The sequence below is a fragment of the Epinephelus moara genome, chromosome 5 (genome assembly GCF_006386435.1).
Source record: "Epinephelus moara isolate mb chromosome 5, YSFRI_EMoa_1.0, whole genome shotgun sequence".
Lineage (NCBI taxonomy): Eukaryota > Metazoa > Chordata > Actinopteri > Perciformes > Serranidae > Epinephelus > Epinephelus moara.
The window spans coordinates 46,304,540-46,328,678 of record NC_065510.1 but is presented as its reverse complement, the minus strand read 5'-3'; the positions used below and the strand labels follow the sequence as shown (position 1 = coordinate 46,328,678).

General features: G+C 42.4%; 1 protein-coding gene across 2 annotated transcripts; it reads right to left on the bottom strand.

Annotated features, from left to right (window-relative positions):
• Positions 1 to 9,619: 9,619 nt before the first annotated feature.
• LOC126390107 (protocadherin-18-like) lies at positions 9,620 to 19,164 on the bottom strand. Of its 2 annotated transcripts, none has more exons than XM_050044240.1 (4): positions 16,241 to 19,164; positions 15,473 to 15,561; positions 14,676 to 14,848; positions 9,620 to 11,262 (listed from the first exon to the last, which is right to left on the bottom strand). In XM_050044240.1, the coding sequence occupies exons 1-4, from the start codon at positions 18,713 to 18,715 to the stop codon at positions 10,439 to 10,441; spliced, it is 3,561 nt and encodes a 1,186-aa protein (XP_049900197.1). In that variant the 5' UTR covers positions 18,716 to 19,164; the 3' UTR covers positions 9,620 to 10,438. The 2 variants fall into 2 exon arrangements, with proteins under 2 accessions (XP_049900197.1, XP_049900198.1); XM_050044241.1 differs by having other exon boundaries at positions 15,473 to 15,528; positions 16,241 to 19,163.
• Between the last annotated feature and the right edge of the window lie 4,975 nt (positions 19,165 to 24,139).

Genomic DNA, 24,139 nt, shown 5'->3' with positions numbered 1-24,139 from the left:
ATGTAACTGTCAGATATTAATACATACTTTCAACATATTGTACCACAGTAGCCAGAACTATAACTATAATAAATATTACTTTCAATAATGTTGTTGTAAGCTACTGTCATTACCTGCATCCCTCTCTCTGTCTCTCTCTCTCTCTCTCTCTCTCTCTCTCTCTCTCTCTCTGTCTCATTGTGTCATGTGGATTACTGTTAATTTGTTATGCTGATCTGTTCTGTACGACATCTATTGCACGTCTGTCCGTCCTGGAAGAGGGATCCCTCCTCAGTTGCTCTTCCTGAGGTTTCTACGGTTTTTTTTCCTGTTAAAGGGGTTTTTTTGGGGAGTTTTTCCTTATCCGCTGTTCCTGTTAAAGGGGTTTTTTTGGGGAGTTTTTCCTTATCCGCTGCGAGGGTCATAAGGACAGAGGTATGTTGTATGCTGTAAAGCCCTGTGAGGCAAATTGTGATTTGTGATATTGGGCTTTATAAATAAAATTGATTGATTGATTGATTATCTTATCTTAGTTCACCAGGTTTTGGTACCAACAAACACAACACAACAAACATTATTCTTTGCTTATTTTCTTCAACTGTCTCTTTTTAATGTGTTTTTTTAAATACAGGAATGGCCCCAATCTGCATCAAATTCCAGTTTAATCTTCATTATTCTCTCTTTCTGATACATTTTTTTTACTTTTGCATAATTTACATTTGGCCCAGCATAAAGTCACAACCCAACAAAACAGTGTCCTCCTATTCCAACTGATACACACACACACGCACACACACACACACACTCACACACACACACACACACACACATACACTAGTGAGACCGTCTATACGCATGCAGTAATTAAGCCATCTGGATATCAAACTAGCCAGCTTGGCCTCCGGGTGGAATGACAGCAGTGGTGAGGTGTGTGTGTGTGTGTGTGTGTGTGTGTGTGTGTGTGTGTGTGTGCATGTGGCATTCATGTGTACTGTATGTGGGTGTGTTTATATGATGTGGCATAAGGCCAAGCTACTGGCTGCTGCACTGAGATTCTGTATTTACTCTCTATCACTCTGCACTAATCCAATTGTCCAAAGAGAGAGAGAGAGAGACAGAGAGAGACAGAGAGAGAGGGAAAGAGCGACAGATATGGCTGAGAGAAGTGAGGGTGAGAAAGAGAGAGGGAGTCGGTGAGGGGGAGTGCTTTACAACTGGCTGCTCTCCAATTCTAAATGGGAAGCTAGATGGGGATAACTATTAGAGGGTGAGAGTACAGCAACCACCCCAACCCCCCAACACACACACACACACACACACACACAGGCCCACACTAACACTCCCACATGCTTTACATAGTCACATAAACAAGGGCTCATTCACACATATACATGTATTATAGCCACAGTGAGCGCCAGTGCATGCTCCCCCCCTCCAAAAAAAACATCTCACAAGTCGTGGCAGCATGAAATCAAAGGGGACAAAAACCTGTAGATGCATAAACCAGGATGCAATTAGAATGACAAAATGAGTCAGCCTTAGCACTTTCTCTCTCTCTCTTTGCAGCTCTTGAGCAGTCTTTGTTGATGGCGAGGCAGTATTTTAAGGTCTGAGTGTTGCTGTCCCCTGCTGTTGGAATCCATGTCCCACAGTGCCATCTGCTGGACAAATCCTACTCTGATGGCTCCACAACATAGTCACTCACAGTACAACACATAATATATTCAATATTTCATTGTGCATGTACAATCATATTTTATGTGTATTGTGTAAATGGATGAATGTGTTACAAAAATCTGCTCTGATCAATAACAATAGGTTTATATAGTTTTCATTTACATTTATTTGACAGAAAACATGCAGTAGTTTGGTGTAAGAGGACACTTTCGCTACGTACCTGTGAATACAGGTTCACAGTTTTCACATGTAAAGATGGGATCATGTGGAGTGAAAGTAGTTAAGAACACATTTTTTAAAGCAGCCTTTTTTTTTTTTTACTTATTTCACACACATGGGAATAATAAGGCCACTAACCACATTGCGTTAATGACTGTAACAGAGGCATTGTCAATGCCATTAGTAACACGTGCATTTCCTCTTTGACAAGTTGAAATGTTTGCTGTGGTATCCGATGGGTAACCCACAAAAAACTATGTAACTGGTAAAAATATGATATATGATATGATATGATATGATATGATATGATATGATATGATATAAATTCATGGTTATAGGCACAGGTAAAAATGATCAACACACGGGCAGGCAGCAGGTAAGAACAAAATATATATATATTTTTTTTCAGAATAAGACATATGAAAAAGATATGCAGTATATGTGTAATATTTTGACATCTAAATCACTATTATCAAGCCGCAATTCATTTTATTTTGAAAGATAGTGACAAAAGTTGAACCTTTGACCCCGTCGTCATATTCGTCACCAACGTGGAGGACTCCAACGATCAAACTTTGCAGCCCAAGGATGAGATGGCAGGATCCTTTTGAGTATGGTTAAAGTGTTTCCTAACCTAGCAGTGATTGCATTTCACTACCTACCATTTTGCCATGTAGTGCTTCTACAGGTCTTACCAATCAGAGCCGAGGAGTCTCTAACACGGTTGTCAATCATGTCAGTCACTCTATGAACTGCAGTCAAACTGCCAAACTAGGCAGCACTGATAAAGTATGAATCAAGATTATGTAACTGCTTTAACTATTTCTCAACTCAAATATTTTCAGGTACATATTTTGGTATACTGTGAGAAAATTTGTTACTCGGCTGCCATGTCCGTGACACATTACATTGTGCCAGTGCACCGCTTAACAAGTAATGCCAAGGGCTGGGAAAGCTGTTTAAATGGAGTGTAATCTGTCAGATGGAGGCAGTGATCATGTAACTGTCAGTTTACAAAACAAACAACAATGTCAGCTTACTGGGCAAACCACGGTAGCTTTTCTAGTTGACAAATAATTGCCTACATAGACAGTAATGTTCATGATATGGTTTTATGTAAGCCTGAATGACATTTATCACGTGTATATCACTTTATCAATCCNACATATATATGTATAGGCTCTCATGGCTGCAATTTAGTGGTGGATCCAGCGTATTTGCAGCTTTGCTAACTGTAACATGGTGTGCAGACTCCACCTAAACTGTACATGGCAGGCTTACGCTGATGTGGTAGACGTGTCGACCCAGTCAAGCTGAAACAAACCACTGCCCACCAGCTGGACCAACAGCTAAAATATGTTAATGAAAACATTTGAGGCTAGAAATAGGCAATGCAGTAATATCATTTTGAATTCAGATTTGATCATCATTGCTTAGTCTGATGGTCTGACCATAGTTAAAAAGCCGTGATTGACCTGACTGATGCAATTAGAAGCAGTAGGAGCGAGGAGGAGGGACATGATCTTTTCACATATTACCTGCCAGATGTACTTCTCCCAGAATATAGTGACAGTTTCAGCAAATATGACACAAAGTTATTTTCATAGACGGCTGGCAGTTCCTGGCAGAATCTTTGAAACAGTATTAACACCCTTGTGTTTGCAAACACAATTTCCAGATAAAAACAATTTAACAGTTAACTCAGCAACAGTTGTTCATAGTCACTTTTTTTCTTTTCATCCCTCTACAAATCATTCAAATGAAACAACATAACTCAGAAAATGAAACAGGTTGCAAGCATACACTGATTTGTTTGTGAGAGGCCCGCAACCGAAAACAGTTGGGAACCACAGAGAAAGTAACAAGCGGCAACCTCTGTGGCTGAAAAATGAAGCCAAAGTTGAAGTGCCAAAAACTGCAGGTTCCTATAATGACCACTTCAGGCTCGAAGAGCCAGTCAATCCCTATAGACCCCCATGTTTAAATGCCCAGCTTTACAGCAAAAATACACATGCAAATAGTCTGGTACAAAAAACAGTTTTGGTCTCTATAGCTAATTTCAACTTTCGAGACAACTGTACAGGGAGTGAGTTTTATATAACTCACCTGTCACATATACATTTGGAGCGCTGTTGGAATGCATCATTTGGTTATTCAGAACACCACACTTTTGGAGCAGCAGAGCGTAATCTCGGCACTCTGTCTTGGAAGACGGAGCAGCAGAGCACCAAGTGGAGTGCACCTGTGATTAACTTAATGTTTCCTAAATTAATGGAGAAATAGAACACTCAGAACAACAAACAACAGCGGCCTCATTTTAGTGTAGAATGTAGGAGTGGATTTACAAATGTGCCCTATGAGTCAGATCCACCCCTCACTCCTCCACAGCTCCACCCTCTCGTCCAAGTATGGTCACTTCTGGCTCCAAAAAACAAAATGGTGATGGCCAAAATGCCGACCTTGATGCGTCATAACAGGAATCCACAAACCAATGCGTGATGTCATGGTAGCTAAATCCAATTTTTTATACAGTCTATGAACCTTAATCAGTAAATATTCAGACAATTATAAAGATTCTTTTTATTTTCTGGTCAGAATTTGTTGAGGATGGGGGACTCGTGACTTTAGATTTCTAAAGAATGGCTACAGCACTACAGAAAACAACATGTATGAGATGGACAGAATTCCAACATGGAATCAAAGAACAATTAGTGATGACCAACAAGCAAACATGCCAGTCAAGTTAATAATGTGAAAATGCCTATCTGGGGTACATAACAAGAGAGCTTCTGCATATTGTAGTGGGCGTGGTATTTTTTTGACAGCAAAAGCTTTGGAACCATAGTTCATCTCACTCAGTTATTCCCAACTGGTCCAGCCACAGAGTCCAGATTTCTTTTTAGTTATTAGTTTAAGGTCCACATAGTTTAATACATTTAGTGTAGTTTCATACTTGTGTTTGGCCATGTTGTCAAGCAAGTTTGCCATCACTCACTGTACAGCAGGAAACAGCATTTCAAAATGAAAGTGCTGTGCTTAAAATTTGCTGTATTTAAAAATAAAGATTATTATTGTTTTATTTATTTTTTTTCAAACTTGACATGCTGGTGAGTCAATTGTGGTCCATTCAGAAAGGACCGTGGCCCACCAGTTGGGAACCACTGATCTAAACCATCATCATCCTGATTAAATATGAGATAGTTCAATGAGATAGAGATGAGATGAGATTAATGAGATAGTTAAATATGAGAAGTTCATCTCTGTCCTTTTTCCTTTCCCAATCCTTGCTTGTTGGTTTTAAGGTCAAGCTAGCAGCTAGCCAATCAAAGACAGGCTTTTGTGCCCTGACTGCAGTCTCTTAAGCTGAGCTTGCTTTCAAGGTGCACATAAATCTTCCTTCAAAAGGACTGACAGGCCGATGGAGGACAAAGTCCCTGCAACACATGACTGCAATTAAGACATGAGAATGGAAAGGTACCTAGTTATTACCAGACTGCCTAAAATTTCTTCATATAAAATTACTTAAAGGCGCTGTATGTAAGAATGTGGCCAAAACGGTTACTGCACTCAAATTCAAAATACTGCCGCGAGTCGTGCCCGCCCCCCCTCCCCTACAGATTCGAGGTAGATTCGCTGGAGACTGATTTGCCCACGGGCGGCTGCCGTGGCGGGGCTGCGTTGCCGCGTCCTTGATTTTCGGTTTTCCAGTGGACCGTTCGAGCAAGTCCGGCTTCTCTGCTGCTAACACTGCTGCCAGGATACAGCTGAGGAGACTGCTAATGCTATGTACTGGGACACCGCTAATGCTGCTTGCCGTGCTGCTGTAGCTCAGTCGTAACTGTAACTGATGCTGAGACTCTACTGACTGCGTGACTGATAGACGGCGGTGGGTGGCACAACAGGCCAAAACACAAATTCAAAACGGACCGTAAAATTTTTTTTTAAATGCGAATATTCTGGCTGTACTATTGTTGTCGGTGAGATCAGTATGTTATATGAACATTATTCCTTAGTCTCTGTGACTTTGCAACTATTTGCTTTAGATTTCTTACATATAGCTCCTTTAAGCAACAAGGTATGAGATGTATAAGGCATTCCATTGTGGCACTTTTACACAACAACTTCGCTCTGTCTATATTACAGGCTAGCCAGTAATATAACAGGCTAGCCAGTATCGTGACCCCACCATGCTGAGGGTCAGCATGGTGTGTTTGACTTCAGATGAGACCTGACTTCCTGTCAGCAGAGTCAATAACCCTGCATAATACGAGCCTTCACCTTCTTTATTTCCTGTCATAATAACAATCAACACATTTTGGAAGCAAAGAAGATGATGAGGGAGGTTACAGGGTTTGTCTACAACAAACTAAAAAACTCAAAGAGGTGTGACTCGATACTCGTGTCACAGTGCTGATAATAAGAAAACAATTACTAAAATAATGATTAGGGAAGAATCAGACTGTGACAAGATGAGCTGGGATGAGATGAAGTGGAGAGAAGCATTAGGAACTCCAATGTCTGTGGGGACACGTGGCTATGATATGAGCTGAGAATGCTACGGGGATATGTGTGCACGTTTGTGTGTGTGTGTGTGTGTGTGTGTGTGTGTGACGGAGAATATTCATGGGTGCGTGTGTGCATGTGTGTCTCAAACAGACAGATGGACAGACAGAAATAGCCAGAAGATGAGAGTGAGATATGGAAGTATGCAGTAGGAGGACAGAGAGGATGGAAGCTTTCAGAATGAAAGATATGAGTGATAGGCAAGTGATGCTGACAAACAATTTAATGGTGGATTTGCTAAGACAATAATAAGCAGGAGTTCATATTTCAACATCGTACCACTGCCACTGTTGTATTTGTCCAAAATTAATTACCTGAGTGGTAATAAATGAGCACTACCAGATCGTTCACCCGATGTATTTTTTTCTATTACACACACCATTACCCTATGACAAAGAAATTTCTTGTTGCTTAAGATCGTCCATCATGCATTGCCAATCTAATTTTCAAATGACACACACACTTGGTGAAATACTTTGCATTTTTTGCTGCTTTGTGAAAGTTTAACTGTCTCATGTCACAAAGCTTCCTATTGCGAAAACTTAGTTAAAGCAATAGTATGGCAGCATATGCAGGACATGTAAAGCTGCAGACACATTTCATTTGTAGCGTACACGACAGGTACCTATATACCCCACCCACCACCAGTACAAAACAAACCCACCAACACAACAGCTTTCTGAACCCTGCTATACAATGCTACACTGTAGTGAATAAATAAGACCGAACATAGTAACAAATCATTTTACTTGACGAATACAGTGGCTGTTTGGCAGATGGGCTCTGTGACATCACTATTGTGTGACGAGATGGCAAGTAGCAGCCGGTGTCCTGTCGTCTCGGGGACAACATGTTTGGGACCAACAGAGATCTTCCCCAGGACGCCTTTGGGACAAAAGGATGCAAAAAACTTACTGTCGTCTCATTGGAGGATGCAGCCCATTGTTTCCCTGATAATACTACAATCCACGTCAAAATCGGCAGAAGGAGAGCTGGGTTAACAGTTATATTTTGTTATATTATGATGTGTTCAAGCTTTATTCAATTAAAAAAAAGAGTACTGGACAAAGGTAAAACATAATGTTCTCATGATGTGTTCAATGTTATCTTTTAAAATGCAGTTTTTGGTGAGAGACTTGAATAAAAACAGCTGTTTGAAGGATAAATTTGTTGATGTTTTCACAACAATATAACAGTCATTAGAGAGAGAATTTTGACATGTTACATAGAATAAAAAGGTTTTTATGTATCTTTCAAAAAAAGATGTTCCTTTTATGAATTCATAAATAAAAATTTTGCTCATTCAAAGGTGGTGTAATAAAGGGCTTAATTATTTTTAAAACAGTTCAGTTATTTTTATTGTGTAGATTTCTTGGGGAATAAATAACAACAAAAACAAAATAAAAACAATAAAAAAACACTGATATCAGTATTAGCGATAAGCTAAAGTGTTATTTTAAACATCGGTATTGCCCAGAATTTCAAAATCACTGCATCCCTAGTTACATTGCAACGTCTTCTCATCCTAGGTCATCAAATACCAACACTTTCTCACTCTCCTCACCATGTGATACTGATGTCGAAGGCACCTTTTGGCTTTCCTATGGGACACACCCTTTAGCATCTGCATGTAACACAGCTGTCTCCTGGGTGTAACAACATTGTGGTTAACGTTGTCAAACGGTCACAGTGAGGTTTAGGCAATAAAACTACTTGATTAGCTTTCAGAAAAACACAGGTGATGTAACTGTGTGACAGATGGACATAAGTCGTGTACCATTATGTTATATATATATGTATATATATATATATATATATATATATATCAAACATTGCTGTGGATGGATTGACATTGGAATTAGCTGAAAGCCCAATGTGTCCCATAAAGACGCCAAAGGCTGTACTTGACGGCGGTATCATAGATCGAGGGGCGGGACAAAGCATCCGTATTTGATAACCTGGGAATGAAAACGGGCTGAACATTAACGTCTTCACATCTGTTTCTGTGTGTTACAGTAACACATATCTCTTAGACTATTATCTCTGTACATTGCACATAGTCTATTTAGCCTTCATACTGTGAACTTCTTCACATCCCCTGAACGGCATTTTGCACATTTCTACTCCTTAAACTGTCCAGGTCTGTAATTTTAAAACAGACATATATAGAACATATTTTTCAATATATATATATTTTTTTTATATTAGCCTAGCTTTTTTCATAAGCTAAGCTAGAACCTAGCATTCCATAGTTTCCTTCACTCACACACATATTTATGGGTGCGTGTGTGCATGTGTGTCTCAAACAGACAGATGGACAGACAGAAATAGCCAGAAGATGAATCTGTCAACTGTTTGCTCTCTGTGTGCCTGTAAGTGTGACTGGATTTGTTTTGATGATGTGAAGATGTTAATGTTTGTGTGTGTGTGTGTGTGTGTGTGTGTGTGCATGTTCGTGTGTTTGTGTGTATGCAAATTATAACCTTTACCTTGTTAAAGCTCTGTCTCATGAGGTTAATGCTTCATTTAGCCTTAGTTGAATTTCCCACTTTTAAATGCAACTAAGTGTCCTATTTTCTCTTGACTGTGTGTGTGTGGGTAATGTGTGTGTGTTCTTGCTCAGGAGTATATTATCGCCAAGTTAAACCCTCATGATCATCAACATTGAGTGAGGGCAGGGGAGGGGCTCACCACCCACTTACTATTTAATTGTATTACCAGCCCATATGGCTGTGGTGTACAATATCATGCTTTTGATTTCTCATCATGTGCAGCTATTATCATATGCTGTTCATTTGCTAAGCATATTTACCATAAGTGTGATGTTGTCATGGATGAGAGAGAAACTGAGACAGAGAACCCCATTCTGAAACTAAATTAACGGCTAAATGCTTTTTAATCTAAAGAGATCATTTGGGAACACATTTATAACTAATGGCATGTTTATTAGCAGAGTAATGTATGTGAATGTTGGTATAATAAGGCTTGCCACAGGTTTGTCGAGAGAGCACGTGGCAAGTTTTGTCTGTGCATACAGAAGATGCTGCAGTTCTGATGCTAAACATTGGGGAGTGCTAAGAGACAGGGGGGCAAGTGAATGCACTAAGTGCAGAAAATATGAGAAATAAATTAAGTAGGTCATGAAATGACTTAAAGATGACACCTCTCAGACCCTGTTATGAATCCCTCCACTTTATTTATCATCAATGGTCACAATGTTACCGTACAAAACCAACTTCCAACATGGAACTGCATTGTAATGTGGTCATTTTTAATACTCACACACACACAATCAATACCAAAATTAAATACAGGTGTTTTTATAAAATAAACAGGGCAGAGTAAGACACACATTAAATGATATTCAGACATGCAGTGACAAATATAAAAAAATAGATATTTGTTTTCTTTTTCTGTACAAACCTACATTGACACATATAAATATAGAGAAGTAAAAAAGAGTGTTTTCTTTAAATACAAAGGTTAAATTGTACAGTTACATTCCATTATAACAAAACAAGAGACAGCACAATATTCAAGTGAGTTTGGCTTTCTCAACAGGCACTGTACAATATTGTACACTGTACAAGCGGAAATTAGATCACTGTTGGTTCCTCCCTGTGGAGTGTGTTCACACTGCTGTAAACATCACAAATGAAGAAAGGGTACAGTTTTTGTTGGTGGATTTCCGTTTGAAATCATCAATTCAGGCAACTTTCGGAGAGAGTGTAATAACAACTGAGCAATCTGTTCTTCGCGCGCTTGCTTTGATGCCTTAAAGTCTCCTCAATCACAACTTCAGTGCCGTGTTTTACTTTTCTCTGTGAGTCTCTCAGTGCTGAGTGGTGAAGAGGATATTTGGTAAAATAAACAACACAAGCATTACAGTGAACAAGAAAACAGTCATCATAAAGTTTACATATGTTGGCACAAAGAACAAGCGTTTGCCAGAATGTGGTGAAATGTGAAACCATGCTATGCCTTGTCTTTTTCTCTCTCTCTAGTTCTGTCGGACATCCTGCAGCATTTTGTTGATCTCATGGACCAGCTCACTAGCATCCATGCCAGCCTCATGGCGGTTCTCACTGCGCTTGCCACCCTGGTGACCCTGATGGAAGACGCCATCAAAGTCGTCTTCCTCGTAATTCTCTGGGATTTCCTCCATAGCTGGCAGCCATTTGAGGTGTGGCAGCTGTCCGTTGGTGGGGGCAGAAGTGGAAGTGGAGGATGAGGAAGAAGAGGGGACATGATTGGTTCCCACAGATCCACTTCCAGGATTTAGATAGTGAGTACTGGCTGCCCATGCAGCCACACCTGGGGGATAAGCAGGACCTTTCCCACCTGGCAACAACCCTCTCCGGTTGTCCTGAGGAACAGCATTGTTACTATGGTTACCTGCAATGTTGCCACCACGGCCGCTTCCTCTCTCAGTGGTGGATGAGGACGAGGGTGGGCTTGTTTCAGTGCACTCAGCGTACGTGTCAATATTAGGGGGGAGGAGCCGCTGGAACACAGAGTTCATCTCTGTGAGGAGGGAGCCAGCCCCTCCTCCAGCTGCGCAAGCATCACTTCCTCCTCCGGCTACAACTCCCCCTGCCCCCACCTCTTCGCTTCCAGACTCTTTGCCAAAAGTTGAGAAGCTCTTGCGGCGCTCCGACTCAACAGAGGACTGGTCATCATCGATCTGGGGCTGCTGGGAGGACTCCTCCCCAGGGATGTACATGTTGTTGCGGTAGTCAGAGGAAGCGGGCGAGGAGAGGGGGGGCATCCAGCACTGGTCAGAGTGTCCCAGGATGCGACATTCATCTGTGCACAGTCTCATAGCTAAAGACAAAAAGAAGACATAGAAACAGTCAGGAGCAGGTCCAGCTGCAGAAAACGTTTATGCCTACACATCTTTAAATGCTTCATATCATTTCATTTTTTTTTCATCAAATTTTACAAAATAAAAACACAAAACATTGAACCACAAGATTTTTTTAAATGGAGAAACATAAAGAAAATAGTTTTGAACACTCCATACGTTATATAAAATATGTACATTATTCAGTTTTTGAGATATGATCATTTTTATGAGCAGAGTGAAAAGGCCTTCATTTATTCTTCTGGTGCTTCAGTGAGTTTTTGTGTGGTTTTACACCCTGTGTAACATAACGTCATTATTAGCATACAACACGACATGGAAGGCAGAGGCCTTAGCTTTCTGCTGCTAAAAAAATTAATGTTTTAATAATTATGGATTTTATTTCATATCAATATTTATACAGGATTACGCAAACAATGACCTCCTGAGGCCATCATGAAATTGCCATGTAATTATGATGAGATACTATGTTTCCTTCGCAGTAAGGTCAGGTAATATGATGTTACAACTTGATGACGGGGAAGACAGAAGCCTTAGCTGTCTGCTGCTAAAGGAATAAGTGTTCCAGCTATTATGATTCTTATTTTAGATCAATTTAAACAAAATCATGCAAGCAACAACCTTCTGCGGCCGACTGTGGGAGGTCTGTTTTTAAAGGGTTAAAATTATTTGTCGCTGTGGCACAAAACAATGTCAACATAAATCCTGAGACTGCAGTGAGGAGGGTGATATATTGTTCTCTTAGTTCAGTCTGAGGTCAAGGTGCTGATTTTTAACATGGAAAGAAGGGCAATGATGCTGCTGAGTCTGACCAATCACATCTTAAGCCAACAGTTTATAAATACACAATTCACAAAAGGATTGCGTGGCTTTTGCAGCCGCTAAACCGGTAAAAATGGAGCAAACAGAAACCGTCAAATTCACAAAGAGGGTGAAATGCTCCACTAACTGCGCTGCCAAGCAGATTGCGTCTCGGTGCTCCGGTGTTATTTGCACGTATTTAAATGAGGTAATATGCATATATTTGGCACAAAAATTGCCCCTTTCTATGCAAATGAGCCTCATTGATAAACAACGTCTACTTCACTAACAGCAGCGCTAATAGCCACACGCAGTTTGAGTGAAGTAAATAACGTCTTTAGAAAGCTGGTGCAAACTGGGTGCTCCTCTGTGGAAGCCTCTCGTCCAGACTTTCCAGTGATTGTGGCAGCAGTGATCGTCTGTTAAATCAGTCTGTAAATAATATTTTGACATTATTATTATAATCATTATTACTTTAATGGCATCCGAAGATATTTATGCGTTGAACAGGTGACAGTCTGCGGTCGTTCTCAAAACAATAATAATTTATTTTACGAAACGGGGGAAACAAACGTGAACAAAAACGGTTCCATAATTCACATTAAAATCAAAAGATAACGAAAAAACAGCTACAAGTGAGAGGGAATAGTGATAAAGTGGTCAAACTTGGTCAAATCCACAGCCTCAACCCATCCGACACTGTTAGACGGACTCACCAGCAGACATCACTACATGAGGGTATACAGTATTCAGTACTTTGCCAAACAAAGTCTGCCATTGTTCTGCCACAGTGTTCTTGGCGCAAAGCCAGCATTTATACTTTGCCATGTGGCTAATTGCAATCAGGGGCAAATCAGGGGCAAACTGCACTCAGCTGCCAAACTTTGTGTGCGTGTTTGCGCTGGTATATCATTAGCGCAATATCCTTTGTGAATAAGACATTAAGACGGAGCAAACTGCGGGTGCAAATGGAGTGAAATTCAATGTGCTATCAGTGGCTGCAGTTCATTCTTTGTGAATTCGGCCCTCTGTGTGCAAACCTGCTCAATTTTTCATACGACAGTGCTTCAGTCTTTCATCAAAATCACAGCCCAGCTTGATAGTGATTAGCTCTGTATTTTTCTCTCCTGATCTCTTCATTTCCCTGCTGGGAGAAGCAGATTGCTGATATTTACAGCTTACAGCAGGAATATCCAAGCAGTGCCAGGTATGAAAACAATCACAAATCTAGATAAATAAATGAATAATTACAAGATCCCATTACAGACAGATGTTAATGTAATATTTGACTGATCTGCCAAGCATGCCGGCATCTCCCCACTACATGGCTGAGGCAGGGATTTGCTTGTTTAGTTATTTTATCATATCTAGCATGAATAGCCACATTTGCCCATCTAAATAGAAAAATCTAAACAAATTAAATCTAATGAAGAGAAACCAGGATAATCCTTCCTCTCTACCCATTATCTCCTTCCCCTCCCCTTTTTCATATTAGCATAAGAGATAGTGGAAGGGAAGGAGGGGTAGGAGTGGTGCAACACCTCCAAGTCTTTCTCAGAGGGAGGAAAAAAAAAGAGATACAGAAAGACTGTCCATGTCCGCCACCCCTCCCTTTATCCATCTCAATAATAAAGATAGAGAATACATTAAGAAGTACAGAGGAGAGAGAGATGCTAAGGAGCTCCAGGCATGTAGAAGAGAGAGAGAGGGACACAGTAAGAAAAAGAGAGAGAGAGAGAGAGAGAGAATAACATCATTCTAAAAGCAATTACTATGAATTCTCCTCAGCTCAGACATGAAAGCACACCACTGTCACTCACCGGGGGGGGGGGGGGAGAAGGAAGGAGGAAAAAAAACAGCACACTGAGACGCATACCGATGAGTGACAGACGACTCATCTCCGCTCCAGGGAGGATTTTACAGACACGACTCTAACTTAGGGGCAGATAGCGGGCACGCGCGCGCGCGCACACACACACACACACACACACACACACACCCAGTAACACAAACAGCGAGACACATTGTAACCTCTCTCAGTGTGATAACAAGCGTGGAAATGAGGGCTGTGTGGAAGAATGGGGCTGAGTACAATGGGGATTGTGTTGGCAACAGGGTGAATGAAATGGCTGTATAGGTAGCTGTACAGACAAATAATGGGCTTAGGCCTGACGCTGTCCGTGTTGCTAAAATTTGTCAGGCAGGAGGTACAGTGAGGGCTGGGTGTGGTCTGAAGGAAGATAGCTGCTAAATTGGGTCTCATAATCTGAGAAAAAAAAAAAAAAAACATCTCAATCTTCTCGTTTCTAACAGGAACAAAAATTGTAAATTTGTCAGACATTTGGTTTGAAAGTCGATCAAACTTAAAGAAAATCCATCTTGGCAATTTTTGCAAGATGTGATGAGGTGTGATTGTGCTCTGATGTTGAGGTGATAGTTGAATGTGAGGTGCTGCTGTAGAGGGTGTGAGGTGTGTGACTCAGCTGAGTGAAGTTAATTTGGCAAGTTGTGGTAAGGAGGCTGCAACCTCGAAGGGGGTGGAGAAACTTTCGGGATCAGCAAATAAACCCACCTGGGTGAAGTCGATGGTGCATTTCGAGGTGTATCAGATCAGAAAAGCCCTCCCCCAGCAGCAGTCTGTCCACGGGGGATTCCCGACCCATGTCACAGTCACTGTCCCCCGCCTCGCTGTCCCCACGGCCACTGTCCTTCAGGCTGAACTTGTCCATGTCTTGTAATGCATACCTGAGGGTACAAACACACATTGGTATCAATCAGTCAGAGATCTGAAAAAAAACAATGTTTAAAGTTCACATTTTGCAAATCCAAAGCATTTTTTTCTGGCTGATGGGATCAATCTGCCCTCAGAGGAGACTAATGACAAATAAATCCATCATATAAAACTTAAGGCTGCTTCTGGAATCCGTCAAATCTCTAGACAAGCCCTGGTCCATAAATCCTCCATGCAGGTAGATCCCATCAATAAATCTATCATAACAGCCATTAGGGACATTGATAACTATCATCCAGAGATCATAGGAGGATATTATGATCAAATAATGATGGATGCACACTTTATAATGTAAGCCCTTTTTTAAGAATAAAAGTATTTAGAAAATCGTCATGGCATTCAGACAGATGAGTCGCATACTTTTGAACTGAATGACATAGGTGTGATTACAACTGGAATATGAAAAAAAAATACATTTACACACCATCAAACCATGATCTACACGTAACTGAACCACTGACAGAAGAAACTGCACACAACATGTTGTTGAAAAATGTAATACACAATGAAAAACAGGTGGTTTAAAAGTAAAGAAAAGATCATCCTTTTCTCGGGGGGGGGGGGGGGGGGTAAATTACCTGTAGCTGCGGGAGTATTTGTTGCCACGGAAACTGGGTCTGGGCTGGTACTGGCCCTGATGGAGCATGGACAGAAGCTGTGAGACTTGCTACATCCAAAAATAACAAAACAAACCAAATAAAACAAACAAAAGGAAACAGAACAGGGGGGATGAATAACAGATGGTAAATTGAGGAAGAAAAGAGAGAGAGAGAGAGAGAGAGAGAGAGAGAGAGAGAGAGAGAGAGAGAGAAAGAACACAGAAGACAAAATAATGGATGAGTAAACACAAAATGGATGATGGAGAGGCTGCTGAAAATGGATGAGACAAAATGGATGATGTTAAAAACAACATAGGGTGGTGGTGATGGGTGGGGGGGTCGAGATGAACATATGACTGAGGGGTGAGTGGTGGTTATGATGGAGGTTATGATGACAGGATGTAAACAAGGTAAAGACAAAGACACATCTGTAATCATCAACAGTTGCTTTTAATGAGAGTAAGTTTGAACTACAGGGCAGTGTTGATTAAGTCACTGTCACACATGGAGATGAGTTAATTTGCTCAAAGGGAGACAGCTGTGTGAGTATGAGAGGGCTAGTGCGTGTGTCTGTGTGTGTGTGTGTGTGTGTGTGTGTGTGAGAGAGAGAGAGAGAGAGAGAGAGAGAGAGAGAGAGAGAGAGAGAGAAAATTTGGAAAGGGGCTGAGGGTCCGCATTTGAAATTTCTGAGAATAATTTACTTGTATGTGAGTGTGTGTGTGTGTGTCTGTGTGTCTGTGTGCTCACCTCCACTGGTGGAGTTGCGTGTGCCAGTTCCAGAGCAAAGCTCTCTGGAATGTGATTGGATGAGATGGTCACTAGGCTGTTTAATGATTGCCGGCTGTGGTGATTCTGTCGGCTCCCCATCTGGGCTCGGTCCATAGGGGGCGTGGTTGAAGGTGAACGGTGGTGAGCTCTGATTGGTAGAGTGCCGTTGACTGTGGGAACCAGGATGATGTCACCTTTGTGGATTTGGCGCGAAGGCTTCTTGGGATGGTGCTGGTGGGTGGACTCCGCTACCCGGCAGTTGTAGGAGTTCCTTGTGTCCTTCTTCTCCCGGTTACAGCGTGCAGCAAACACCACCATGATGACCAAGAGCATGGTGCAGATTGCCCCCAGGGAGATGATGATAATCAGGGACACATCAAGGGAAGACTCTCCCTGGTCCATCACCTGGACGTGGTTCTCCATGTTCTCATAGAGAGTGATTTTAAGTACTGCCTTAGCACTGAGGCTCTCCCTTCCCTGATCTCTGACCTTGACTGTCAGCTCAGCATGCTCGTGGGGGAAGTTCTCCAGGCTGGCATTGGCATGGATTTCACACGTTCTTGGGTCAATAATGAAGAAGCCCTCCTCATTGCCACTGATGATGGAACAAATGAGCTCAGCGTTGACCCCCGTGTCACGATCAGTCGCCCTGACCACAGTCACTAAGTGTCCAGCCTCTGTGAACTTTGACACAGGCACATCAGCGGTGAAGTTCCAAAGTTGGGGGACCACAATGACTGGAGGGTTATCATTCTCATCCAGGATGTTCAGAATCACTGTTGTGTTGCTGAGCCGTGATGGTTTCCCTGCATCTTTGGCTTGCACAACAAAGGAGATACGACTAACATCCTCACGATCAAATGTACGCAGTGCATAAATGGCGCCATTAGAGGGGTCAATGGTTACGTAGGTTGAGATGGAGCTACCATGAACAGAGTTCTCCAAGATGGAGTAGCTCACCTGTCCATTGGCGTCCAGGTCAGGGTCAGTGGCCATGATGGAGGTCAGATATGCTCCAGGGGCATTGTTCTCCGATTTAAAGATCTCATATTGGCCCTTTTCAAAACGCGGCGGATTATCATTCTCATCAGTTACATGCACAGTGAAATGTTTGACAGTAGAGAGACTGGGGGTCCCTCTGTCCCCTGCAACCACCGTCAGACTGAACTCTGACCTCTTCTCTCGGTCCAGAGACACGTTGGTCAGAATCATGTAGTTGTTCTCATAGGACTTCTGCAGTTTGAAATATCCCTGACCGTGAAGTTTACACTCAACCTCTCCATTCAACCCAGAGTCTAAGTCCTCCACCCTCACCAAAGCCACAAATGTGTCCAAAGGAGAAGCCTCAGATATATAAGCTGCGTCCCCATTCCCCTGAGAGGACATGAGATTGATGCTGATGTCTGGTTTGTTGTCGTTCACATCTACTACTTTGACCTGTATCTTGCAGTGAGCTGGCATGGAGTTTGGACCCATGTCCTGCGCTTGAACGTCAATGTCGTAAGAGTTAATGGCCTCATAGTCCACACGCCTGATGAGGGTCAGGCGGCCGCTGTCAGGGTTAATCTTGAATGTCTCCATTATTTTGGGTGACACGTGACTGCTAAATGTGTAGACTATTTTGGCATTAGTACCGTCATCCGCGTCAGTGGCGTTTAAGTCAATGAGCAGAGTGCCAACAGGTGAATTTTCTGAGAGATTAATGACATACGATGGCTTGTCAAATATTGGACTGTTGTCATTTGAGTCGGCGACACTGATTTTGAGGAGGGTCGAACCCGTTCTCGGGGGAACGCCCCTGTCAGAGGCCGTGTATTGAAGTTCATATGCGGAGCGCACCTCCCGGTCCAGCTCCCTGAGGACCACCAGCTCTGCATATTTAGCTCCGTCAGTCCTGGATTGGATGTCAATCTTGAAGAAGTTGTTGGGCTCTAAGGCATACGTGTACAGTGAGTTTTCCCCGACGTCTGGGTCTGTGGCGCTGTCCAGGGGAATGCGCGCTCCCACGGCCGCGCTCTCCGAGATCTCAATGGGGATGATGGCGCGGGCGAACTGAGGTGCGTTGTCATTGATGTCCAACACTTCCACCTCGACGTGAAACAGCTGCAGGTGCTCCGTGGGGAGTGTCAGCACGTCGAATTGAATAGAACAATTGAGATTCTTTTCGCAGAGTTTCTCTCGGTCAATTTTGGTCCTGATGCTGATTTCTCCGTCCTGCTCGCGCACCGCGAGGAAAGACGAGCTCCCTCTTTGCATGGCTCTGAAGCGGAGCGACACTGAGCTGGGAAGTTTAGACAGAACATCTGCGACATCTTCCTTTAAACGAGCAATAACCGTGCCAACCTTTTGCTCCTCGTGAATCTGATATTTCAGTGTCTTACCGGTGACGTGTTGTGTTGCCACCGCTAAAACAGCCACAACTTTCCACATCCTAATCAGAAATAGTCCTCTCATTTTTCCCGGTTCCCTTTTGTGGAAGCCAGACAGGGATCCCAAAAATAACTCCAAAATGCAGTGCAGGTCAATCCCGGATTTAATTTACTAAACGCCGTGCTCCCTCAATCAGCAGCTGCATGTCTCTCCACGTAGTGAGTCGGAGAAAAAACATTAGATTGTTAAATGTTTGCTCGCTCAAGTTGTTTTAATTTCAATAAAAGCATCCGAATTTGTGTTTGTCTCCCTTGTCATACAGATCTGTTGCGCGCGTCCAGTTTGCGGAGAACCAGCTGAATGCTACTGAAATCTGTGCGCCCTCTCTTCCCTGCGTCTGTTCTGTGCGCCGTGCGCTCTCCTTCGCTTCCTCTCTCCGTTTGAGGTACGTTTGCACACAGACTTGCCCAAAATAACCCGCCCCAAACCAACTACTTGTACAACAGCCACGGCCCCCTTTTCACATCCCGGGAAAGACAAATGCTTCTCTAATCAAAAGCTGGCTGGTGGCCACTCAAACTCCAGAGGAGATGAGAAGGAGGCGCAAGGGGGAAGGAAAAAGAAAGTGGGGGATAAAACACACACACACACACACACACACACACACACACACACACACACACACACACACACACACACACACTTTTTAATTTAATTTAATTTAATTTTATTGAGGAACAATGATGCCCCTATAATGGACATGGGAGAAAATAAACTGTAGAAGAAAACATCCATTCAAAAAGCTTCCCCTGGCGTTTTTCACTGCTAGAAAACCACAGAAAGGTTTACGAGTTTCTCAGCGTGGAGACGCGATGAGTCCAAATTCTCATTAGACAAGGCAAATATATGGTCACCTCAGTCAACAGCATTGTCACCCAACGCCTTGACGGGCACAGTTTTGATATATAACATGTAACCCAGCCCAGCCAGGACAGCTGGTTAGCTGTCCTTCGTCACTCCTCTTGTATGGCTGACGCACAGGATGTCTTGGCATCGGTATGTATGCATGCATGAGCTTATACTGTATCTGGTCTTTTCTGCTCTTTCAAGTGGCAGCTGACTACCCTGTTCTTCATGCACAGGCACTTTGTGTAGATGTTTTGAGTGCAATATTTTTTTCACGTGCTTCTCATCTGCGGCGGTCTATGGGTGAGAGTATAAGCCGGGTAAGCTGTGAAGCGAATCGTGTTGAAAGGGGGCCGGACTCTAATGAATGCCTTTAAAGAGTTGGTCACGCCAACGAACAGCTCTGTCCCTCAACATCACGTCAAACACCCCGCAGGATGGGTTTCTTGATAACGAGCGCAGCAACCAAAACACACAAGCTCAGGCAAGCATTTTTTTATAGTTAGTTTTAGTCATGTATATGTATATGCACACGCACAAGTAAGGGCAGAGAGAAACGGAGAAACAGGGAGAGAGAGATCTAAGGTTTAACGAATGAACACAACTGGGACCTTGTATTCTGGAGACCATCTGGCGCAGTTTGTTTGGCACCAGGACCCGGCCATTACAGCCGACCAAACAAGACTCCAGCGGAGCTCCGAACCCCATACAACTGTGAGGAAATGAGTTGTCATGGGGGATTGTAGAGTACCAAGCAGCTTTTCCACATCCATTCACATTTTTTATTTTTTTTTGCTCGCGCGTGCGTGAGGTTTGTGAGGTGCTTGTGTGTGCGTCAAAGAGAGACAGAGATGGGAAATGCACTCAGTTAATATGGACACTAGTTATTGCAATAACAGGTTATTAAACCCTCATACATGCTTATTCAAATCAAATACATAAGTTGAAGATGAGACAGACTGTAGGTGACCATCTGGAGCACAACTCCAACAACACAAGCTTTCTAAAGATGACTAAACACATAACTGCCCTGCTCATCCTCACTGCTCGCTTAATAAGTAATTTCTCAGGCAACACTTTGAGAATCATTTCCAAGAGGACAATTAACCTTAAGAAACAGATAGATACAGAATCTGCAAAACAAATAAATAATTTAGCACCAGCTGCTATCAACTGTCTGCATTAAAATGGAATACAAAAACCATCTCGGGGAGCACGGTCTTGTCTCAGGACTTGATGATGTTATCCATTTGAACCAGTTTATTCAGTGCGGGCTGATCTTTCAACATAATGCATCTGCACAGCTTCTACAGCTTTCTGCGCATTTGCCTGAAAACAATATCTTATTAAATATTCCAAACGTGCACAGACACCAACCAGAAGCTCTTTTTGACCCCCGGAGCCCTAAATTGGTGGAAAACCTTTATTCCTACTCCCAGTGTCTATTCATGGCCTGAGCCATGTCTGCAAAATGTTTGCATTCACTCCTCTTTTGCACATCTTTCACCATAGTGCGCTTGGTATTTAAACAGGTTTGATACGGGCACAAAACATTTCCATAGCTCCAAATGCTCACAATGCAGTAATGCAATTACTCCCTGCGTCCCAGAGAAGCTAATCACATTTGGAGAACAAAGTCAGCTCCGGAGTTTATGGAAGAAGGGAGCAAAAGAAAGAGACAGGGTTGGAGGGGTTGGGTGTGCTGGGGTCTCAAACACTAGCAGAATAAAACAATTAATGTATAGAGGGGGTATAATCTAAGTTAAAAGCAGATGGAGACTTAATACATTTAGGCACGCTACAAAACCAGAGGAGCCGAACAAACATGGCCTTTTAGTGCTTAAGAACTCCAATAATTGAGCTAAAATATTCATCCTCTGCAGCAGGTGCAAAGTCCCTTGTCTTGTGAATTTAGCAAGTTTTTGTTTAACTTCTCTTGCTTGCAGCTCCCCAAAGATAATTTTATTGATCCATAGTCGGCTCTGAAGCCCGGATCAGTGTCTTCACAAATGCATGTGATCAGCACAAACAAACAGCTCGAGCACTTTGGTGCAGCTCCCCTCATTATTGCCTCCGTGTGCCCGGGCCTTGTAGCCAAAGTGATAGTGTGAAGTAAATGTCTGTCATGAACATTCATAGCAATCTTCTGCAATATTCTCTCTGCCCACCCCCAAGTCGACAGGAGCAGCAGGGCGATAGAAATGCGCCTCTGGACCCCTGGTTCAGATTGGAGTCAAGAGGAATGTGTGCACTGACGCTGGTGGTTTGGTTGTAAAGGCACGTGAGCATCTGTCGCCTCGTCTGTCCGTTCATTGTCATTTATTCAATTAGCAGTGATTTGGTGGATTCCATTCCAGAAGGGAGGAGTAGGAGGACAGAGAGGCTGGGAGTTTGCTTTCACTGCTGCTGGAGGGAGAAGCTGATACCTCCCCCTACACATACATACATACACACAAACACACTACCACCCCCATCACAGCAGTGATTGTTATTCATCCCTGTCTCTTCTTCACTCTCCCCCTCTTCTTTGCTTTCATTAGGGGTCCATAGGATTTTATTACTTTATGACTCATTGGCCACCATTGTGTGTGTGCATCTGTGTGAGCAGACAAGAAAGAGCCTTGTTCTTGCTCACAGAGCATGTGGTGATCACACTCTGAGCGCAGCATATTGCAAGCGATGTCAACAGTTGGGCGACAAATTTATAGCCCATGCAGAACTATGGGGCAAAAAATGAATGTGTCTGGTCACCTTTAAAGTGGGTGCATTACTGCACTGCTCTGCCAGTCCCTTAGCCAGCACCCAATGAAAAGAACAGCCTGTTATTACCTTTTTTTTTTTTTTTGACTTTACTGACTTATGTGGTAGGAGAGGTGTATAAAATATTCATACCTTTCCAGGGTGAGACCAGTACAATGTGTCATTTTAACTCTGGCATGGATATACTGTATGGTTGACCAATGCATTCACTATTCTATTCCATTCTACTTTTGAGGACCATGGTGACTAGACGTTTGTGAACTATCAGTGCCTCGCTTTGAATTTCTGCAGTTAAATTTCCCCAGTGGAACTTGCCCTTTTCTGTGTTGTCAAATCAAATGAAAAACTCCTATTTTATTCTATTCTATTCTATTCTATTCTATTCTATTCTATTCTATTCTATTCTATTCTATTATTTTCCATATTCCATTCCATTCTAGTTTTTGGGATGATGACCCTTGTGTTTGTTTGCAGTACATGAAGGAGCAGTTTGGGAGTCTGATCATCTAGTCATTCTTCCCTTGGCCTCATTCTCTCTCTCTCTGATTCATACCTAGCTGACTTTATGTGTACACACACACAAGCGCATTCAACAGCGCACACACACACACACTTTTATCTGACTGAATGGCACTGACAGCGAGGTGCTTTGCCCCACCAAGACACAGCACAGAGAAACACAAAGGCTTCACACACAATCAGCACCACAGCACTCAGGATTGAAATAGTCTCTGCCTGTCTCTCTATCTAACTCTATGTGATTTATTTAATAGGAAACATTATTAGCTCCTTTAATTAATTTGATTCTTATTCTCTCGTTCATACCTTGAATGATTATTCTGGTTTATTGCAGTGGTTTTGTGATCATCATAATTTGTATTGATAACATTATTCTCATCAGAGTAATAGCTAAGAAACACAATAACATTCCTACACTGTATTCCCACATCTCGGATATAAACTTGAGCACAATGTTGTTATTACTGAGAGAATTTAGGGCCAATTCTATGAAAATAAAACCAGAGCTGCAAACCTTGACTATCCATTAAAGGAATAATTCCGCAGATTGAGAAATATAATTATTTGCCTTCTTGCAAGAGTTTGATGAGAAGATTGTCAACTCTCTCATATTTGTCCTTTAGATATGGACAGGGTATACAGTTCGCTTAGCATAAAAACTGAAAACATGGGGAACAGCTAACCTGGCTCTGTCCAGCACCAAATTCTTGGCCCTATACATAACCAGTTTTTGCAGGCCCCCCACCCTACCTCCCTTGATTTACTTTTCTCTTATGCACCTTTTGATTTTCTTTTTTTTTAACAAAGTCAGTTTTCTGTCTTTCCCTTTGCTTTCTTTCTTTTCCTTTTTGGAGCCCTGATTTACCTTTCTTGGGCAAAGATATGAGCAGCATAGGCAGTCACTCACTTGGCACTAGCTGAGTTTAAAGACAAAATCCCAGTGCTGGGGTGGACTTCACCATTCTGGATCCCTAATGGGTGAGAGGGCCCTTACAGAGCGTCCACTATTTTTGTTTTACAAAGTTCGGCATTTCAAGGAATTTATTCAACCAAGTTCAATGTATTTATGTCATTAAATACTTAGAAATCAAAAACTGCAAACTTTTCATTCAAGGCTTATGAAGCTTACTTAAATCTACATAGCATCAAAATGGACAATTGGCACGTGACAATATATTTTTCTCTCTTAGTTCTGCTAGCGGGAGACATACAGCTTAACCCTGGCCCACATGCCCTGAGCCCTTTTTACAATCAAAACGGCATTTGCACGGAGCAGTCGGACTGCGGACTGGGGCTGGCAGGTGCGCCCGCTGCTGAGCTGAG